Source organism: Propithecus coquereli, unplaced genomic scaffold, assembly GCF_000956105.1.
Source record: "Propithecus coquereli isolate 6110/MARCELLA unplaced genomic scaffold, Pcoq_1.0 Scaffold142, whole genome shotgun sequence".
NCBI lineage: Eukaryota > Metazoa > Chordata > Mammalia > Primates > Indriidae > Propithecus > Propithecus coquereli.
In genome coordinates, this window is record NW_012138525.1 from 4,879,870 (window position 1) to 4,886,583 (window position 6,714).

A 6,714-nucleotide genomic window follows, 5' to 3' on the forward strand; every position below is an offset into this window, starting at 1 on the left:
CGGGTGTTTGGCACCTGGGAGCCGGGCACGCGCGCCCAGTCCCGAGAAGCTGCCGGTCCCCCTCGGCGTCGCTGTCACCAGGGCAACCGCCAAGCTTCAGGGACCTGGCCCTTTAAGGCGCGCCGGAGCCTCGGTCGTCTTCGTTTTGCGCGCCCGCCCGCGGTGCCGGAGGAGCGAACATGGCCCTGGCGGTATGGGGGCTGTGGCCAGGCCGGTGCATCCTGGCCTGGAGGCTGGGCGGCTGCCCCAGGCCACTGCTCCTTGCGCAGAGCCGGGCTGGCTTCGCGGGGGCGGCGGGCGGCCGGGGCCCCGCCGCCGCCGCCGCCCGCAAGGGGAGCCCGCGGCTGCTGGGGGCGGCGGCCCTGGCCCTTGGGGGCGCTCTGGGACTGTACCACACGGCGCGGTGGCACCTGCGCGCCCAGGACCTCCGCGCAGAGCACTCAGCCGCGCAGGTAAGGCCTGGCAAGGGCCGTGGTTAGGGCCGCTGGGTCAGCGCCACGCTGGGGACTACCGGGACCCCGCGGGGTGAGGAGTCGCCTCCTCTGCTCGATAGTGACCTTGGGCAAGTGACTTGGTCTTAAGTCTTCTGACCCTCAGCGTTCTCTTCTGTAAAATGGGGGCGCTGTGGATACCTGCTACCTAGAATCATTCTATTTCTCATAAAATCGTTTTTCTGTCGTTTTAAGGAGGCTTTTTTGGTTAAGAGATTTGGAGATCACAGAAAAGAGAAAACCTCTTTCACAGGTTATGACTTTCCAAACATTTTGTCTTTCTCCCACTGCCCCCCAATCCTAGGGACGTATATTTAATTAGCAGCAGCAGCAGCAGTAGTACTTTTAGGGAATGATGACCCTTAGACTCCAGGCCCTGAAACAGGGAGGGGCAGGGAGGTGTCCCTTCACCCCCCAGGTGGCTCACCTGCCCTTGAGGCACGTTATACCCTGCACTCTCGCAGCCCTTCTCTGGCCTGGCCCCCACCACTCACAGATGCCCCATTCCCGGACCCAGGGGAACCGGGTGGTGAGAGGGGAGTGGAGTAACCTGTATCCCCTGCCCCTGCCCACCTCCACGGTCCCGCCCGTTTCCCCCCTGAACATTGAGGGAAGTGATCACACTGCGGCTTTCAGACAAGAACAAGCAGCAGGATCCTGTGGGGCTTTCCTGCACCCAGATACAACCCTCCCTTTGGAGATGTGAGCTGGACCCCACCCTGGCAGACACTGGCCTGGGTGGAAGCCCAGCTGTGCCCCTCACCCAGAGCTCCTTGGGGTTGGAGGCGTGGAAGGAGCCGCCAAGCTGGAACAGTTGTTCTGCATGTGGGGCATGCACACCCTGGGCTATTTGGTGTCCCCTTGGGACTGGAGGGAGCAGAGAGGTGTCTGTCCAGTGTTAGAGACTGGACAATTCCTCCTGCACAGACCTTCAGCACATGCTGGGCCTCCTGCCTGAGGAGCGTGCTAGCTTGGGGCTTGAACCTGGCTGCCCACTCCATGAGCCCTTCCCTACCTCCCATTCCTCCCGATTTTCTCAGGGTCCTCTCGGAAGGCTCCCTGAGAAGAACGTTTGCCTGGAGGCAGCGACTGGGCCCGAGGCACTGGGCTTCAAAAGTCGCCTCCCTTTGCTGCCTGCAGCTCTCCCTGTCCAGCCGCCTGCAGCTGACCCTGTACCAGTACAAGACGTGTCCCTTCTGCAGCAAAGTCCGCGCCTTCCTGGACTTCCATGCCCTGCCCTACCAGGTGGTGGAGGTGAACCCTGTGCGCAGGGCTGAGATCAAGTTCTCCTCCTACAGGAAGGTGCCCATCCTGATGGCCCAGGAAGGAGAAAGCTTGGTGAGCCTCGGGTGAACCAACCTCGCTCCTGTCCTGGGTTGTCCCTGAGCGTCCCCAAGCCTGGCCCTGCTTTTCAGCCCTGGAAGGAGCTGGGGACCCCTAGGCCTCCGCTGAGGACTGTGAGGGGAAAGTGGCTGGTGTACCGCAGATGCCCGATAGATGCAGGCCCCTCCCTCCCTGCACCAGCACCAACTGGACCCAGGGGAGGCAGCACCGCAGAGCCCAACAACTCGGGTTCTGAAGTCAGGGTGGTCTGGGGTCAAGGGGTGACTCACCCGTGCTAGCTGTGTGACTTGGGGCAAGTCACTTAGCCTCTCTGGGCTTTCTTCATTAGTCCACAGCGGACCATACTCTGGGTTGCAGAGGCAGCAGACTTGAAGTGCCTGGCACAGCGCTTGGTACCGAGTGTGTAGCGCCTGGAGCCTACCCTGCCCGTTAGTGCGTGGGGGGTCAGGTGGGCGAGCGGGCTGGGGCCTGGACCCCAGGCCTCCCCGCACCTTCCTCGCCATTAGCCGTGCCTGGGTCTCCTTCACTCAGGCGTTGGTTTGGGGGTGGCCCCAGAGACGGATAAGCAATGCCCAGACGCCAGCGCCCAGCTGCCTCCGAACGTCTGGGGCGTTCCTGCCAGCGCCCGTTAGAGCCTCCGACCTAAACCAACCTCTGTTCTTCCAGCAACAACTGAATGACTCCTCCGTCATCATCAGCGCCCTCAAGACCTACCTGGTGTCAGGGTAAGGAGCCCCTCGGAGACCGAGGCAGACATTGTGTTTGGTCCCTTCTGTCTCCAGGGAGGCCTCACCTTGGTCCTGGGTGGGAGCAGTGTGAGGCTGCTGCTTAGTGTCCAGAATGGGCCACGGGCATCCTGCCCTGCGACCCCCCCACTTCCTTGCCTCCCCGCATCTCCCTCCATCAGGGAACTGCTGCTCGCGTCTACCCCAAATCCCTCTTGCTGCAAGAGGGTGGAGAGCCTCGGTGGGTCAGGCTGGGTTGGTCGGCCAAGGTGGACAAGAGGTGGAGGGAGGGGGGTGAGACTCTGGCTCTCTCACGAAGGCAGCCCCTGGAAGAGATCGTCACCTACTACCCACCCATGAAGGCCATGAATGACCAGGGTAAGGAGGTGACTGAGTTCTGCAACAAGTACTGGCTCATGCTAGATGAGAAGGAGGCCCAGCAAATGTACAGTGGAAAGGAGGCGAGGACGTGAGTGGGTCCGGGGTCAGCAGGGTGGGGGTCGGGGCCAGGGTCTGCCCCAGAGGGGGACGAGACGCCATGGCGGGGGCGGCACGGGAGACCGAGGCACGGCTGGATTGAGCGTCAGTAAAGACTTCGCTGCCCAGGCTTCAGCTTCCCACCCGCGCAGTGGGTACGTTCTCGGGAACGCGCCCTGCTCCGAGCACCCCCGCCCACCGTGCCCGTCCTCCCCGTGTGCGCAGGGAGGAGATGAAGTGGCGGCAGTGGGCGGACGACTGGCTGGTGCACCTGATCTCCCCCAACGTGTACCGCACGCCCGCCGAGGCCCTGGCCTCCTTCGACTACATCGTCCGCGAGGGCAAGTTCGGGGCCGTGGAAGGTGCCGTGGCTAAGTACATGGGCGCGGCTGCCATGTACTTCATCAGCAAGCGACTGAAGAGCAGGTGACGGTGCACTCGTGAGTGAGTGGGTGCCCGCGCGCGCCCGTGGCCTGCTGGCCCGAGCCCCAAATGACGAGCTGTGCCGAGGAGCTCAGTGGGAGACTGAGGCCCAGAGAAGGCTAGAAAATCCTTACGGCGCATGGCCAGCCCAGGACTCGCACCCAGAGCTCCTGGCCGTCCCCGACCCGGGGCAGCAGGGCTGGCCTGGCCTGTGCCCGCTCTGCCTGTCCCTCCCTGGTCGGGTCTCCTGCCCGTCCTGAGCAGTCTCCTCATCGGGGGCAGAGCTCCCTGAGGCCTCTGCAGCTGTGATGCCCTCACCAGGGGGCTGCCCTGGGCCCAGGCCTTCCCGCTGTTTTCGGAGGGGGCCCCGTTTCCCCTGGGCTGGGGGAAGGGGCTCCCCTGACGGGCTTTCCCTGCCCCTGCCCAGGCACCACCTCCGGGAGGACGTGCGCGAGGACCTCTATGAGGCCGCCAACAAGTGGGTGGCAGCCGTGGGCAAGGACCGGCCCTTCATGGGGGGCCAGAAGCCGAACCTCGCGGATCTGGTGAGCGTGCCGAGGTGGGGACGGTTTGTGAGGGAAATCCCGGCAGTGCCCACGTCTCGCCAGAGGACTTGCCCATCTGTCGTCGGGGTAGAAACCCACTTGGAGTGGCTTAGGGGAAAAACCAGCTTCAGAGTTGTCTAGGTTCACATAAGTGACAAGTTCAGGAAAAGCGTCCACGCAGGCCGGGCTGGATCCAGAAGTCACGGCGGCATGGCCAGGGCCCCTGTTCTCGCAGTTGGCTTCAGCCTCAAGCAGGCCTTGCCCGGCCCGGGGCTCCAGGCTTCCCCTGGGACGCCTCTCACTGGTCTGGCTTCACTTCCCATCTTGCAGCTGTGGCCTGGGTGGCGTGGGTCTTGGAACTGGCTGGTGGGGTCTCTTCTCCCCGTGTCAGGGCATTTTCCCCAGGGAAAGGCCCGCAAAACCTGCAGCCACCCACATGCTTCCTCAAAGCCCCACATGCAAAGTTGGCCCTTCAGTGGGTCACAAGCCCTGAGAGAGGAGGACACAGGCCCCCGGGCACACAGCTGGCAGAGGACAGGGCAGGGCCGGATGCCCCTCTGTGGCCTCAGTGACACATTCCCATCACCACGCCAGGCGGTGTACGGCGTCCTGCGAGTGATGGAGGGCCTGGAGGCCTTCAACGACCTAATGCGGCACACGCGCATTCAGCCCTGGTACCTGCGGGTGGAGAAGGCCATCGCGGAGGCCCACCCAGTGCACTGAGCGTCCCGGCCTGCAGGAGGGGGAAGGTGGCAGGGGAGACTGACTGGGGACCAGGGCCAGCACCTGGCGATGCTGCGTGTGTGTGTGTCCGGGGTCATCCTGCCTCTTGGCCACCCCACCACCCCGCACTCACGTCTGACACTGAGCGCCTGCTAGGCCTTGGGGTGCTGGGGACAGGGCCCAGGCTCAGTTTCCATTCACGAGGGTCAGGAGGGACCACCCCCCCAGCCCTGCCCAGCTCCCATGGTGACTCCCTCCCTGTCTGGGGCCTCCCCGCCCTCCAGCCCTTGCCCTGCGGCTCTCAGTCGCTGTACCCTGTGGGTGGGGGTCAGACTGCACTCCTCCCCTTGACAGGGCAGCAGGACGGTTTGTTTTGGGGAGACCTGGCTCTCCCTGCTTCCAGCTCTTCCCAGGTGCCCCCTGGGGGTGGGTCATGTTTGCAATAAAGAAACGGTTTGCTGCTCTCGTGGTAGGTGCTGTTATGTGTGGCCAAGTGCCGCGTGGGGACATCGGCCAAGGAGGCTCCAGGGTGCAGCCGCGCCAGCCCTGTGCTCACTGCTGTCAGCCTGGGGCTTCTGCCACACCAGCCCCAGGACACCATGGTGGGCACAGACGGCTGGGGGGCGGGTCCAGGTCTCCCCCTCCCCCTTCGTGGAACTCTGAGCAATGATGCCCCTCTCCGAGCCTTGGCTTCCTCGTCTGTCCGGTGGGCGTGCCATAGTCTCACCTCTTGGGAAAGTCGTGAGGGTCCAATGACAAGACGCAGGCGGGGTGCACAGACGATGTCCAGGGCGCCGGGCCGTCCAGCCCCGGCTCTGCAGACCAGAGCACGCTGCAGAGCGCGCGGCGCCCTCGCTCCCCTGGTTCCTCTGAGAGGCCAGGCAGGTGGGCAGTGAGCCGAATGCCAGCCGCTGGGCCCTTGCAATTGGGGGGTGACTGGGCAGCCCCCCTCTCAGGCAACCCCCATCTCGAGAAGGTTTTAAAATTTTATTTTCTTTATTGTTTTAAAAACAAAAATAACTCACGTTTCCCGTAATAACTAACATTCAAGTAAAGTAGAAGCGTGTGCCGAGCACCCTGGGGACAGACAGTGTGATGTCTGGAAGCAGATGGCTGTGGGGTCTGCGGTCTGCCACCTGCTTTGTTCTCGGTCCCATCCCGGGCATCTCACCTTGTCAGCACCTGTCGCACCGGCTTGTTCTGGCGGCTGCAGAGGGCAGCGCTGCCCAGACCCACCGCAGACCACTGGCCAGCGCCTGTGCGCCGTCCGGGAGCGCTGAGCTCAGGCACACGGCCGCAGGAGCGAGAGCCGGTCTGAGGCTGTGGAAGCCACCTCTGAGGGGCCAACGGGTGTCCAGAAGGCCGCCCCACTTCACTGGTCAGGTCTTAAGTCCTGGGGGTCTTTGCTCCAGGGACCCAGGGTGGCTCGTGGACCCCAGAACCTCCCTCAGTAGGACAGGAACTAGGCCAGGAATGCCATGGAGCACCGAGGGAGGGCCCTCCCCTAATGCCTCCGTCCCTCGGTCCCTGTATCCCTCCACCTCTCCATCCCTGTATCTCTCCATTTCTCCCTCCTTCCATCCCTCTGTCCCTCCATCCCTGCAGCCCACCATCCCTGTACCCCACTATCCCTGTACCCCTCCGTCCCTGTACCCCACTGTCCCTGTATCCTCTGTCCCTGTACCCTCCATCCCTGTACCCCTCCATCCCTGTACCCTCCGTCCCTGTACCCCTTCATCCCTGTACCCCACTATCCCTGTACCCTTCCGTCCCTGTACCCCACTATCCCTGTACCCTCCGTCCCTGTACCCTCCATCCCTGTACCCTCCGTCCTTGTACCCTCCATCCCTGTACCCCTTCATCCCTGTACCCCATTATCCCTATACCCCTCCATCCCTGTACCCCACTATCCCTGTACCCTTCCGTCCCTGTACCCTCCGTCCCTGTACCCCACTATCCCTGTACCCCTCCGTCCCTGTACCCCAC

The 6,714-nt window shown here is 63.5% G+C and overlaps 1 protein-coding gene across 1 annotated transcript; it reads left to right on the forward strand.

Annotated features, from left to right (window-relative positions):
• Window positions 1-5,182, forward strand: PTGES2 (prostaglandin E synthase 2). Its single transcript, XM_012639808.1, has 7 exons — window positions 1-452; window positions 1,632-1,829; window positions 2,502-2,560; window positions 2,880-3,029; window positions 3,263-3,463; window positions 3,888-4,005; window positions 4,600-5,182. Exons 1-7 carry the CDS (start codon window positions 180-182, stop codon window positions 4,726-4,728), a joined length of 1,128 nt encoding a protein of 375 aa, XP_012495262.1. The 5' UTR covers window positions 1-179; the 3' UTR covers window positions 4,729-5,182.
• Window positions 5,183-6,714: the final 1,532 nt, after the last annotated feature.

Bases quoted from the DNA above. Each gene is read 5' to 3' on its own strand.
- PTGES2 (XM_012639808.1), top strand. From the start codon at position 180: ATGGCCCTGGCGGTATGGGGGCTGTGGCCAGGCCGGTGCATCCTGGCC. The intron at 3,464-3,887 runs GTGACGGTGCAC...GCCCCTGCCCAG, and splicing joins AGCAAGCGACTGAAGAGCAG to GCACCACCTCCGGGAGGACG. The intron at 4,006-4,599 runs GTGAGCGTGCCG...TCACCACGCCAG, and splicing joins AGCCGAACCTCGCGGATCTG to GCGGTGTACGGCGTCCTGCG.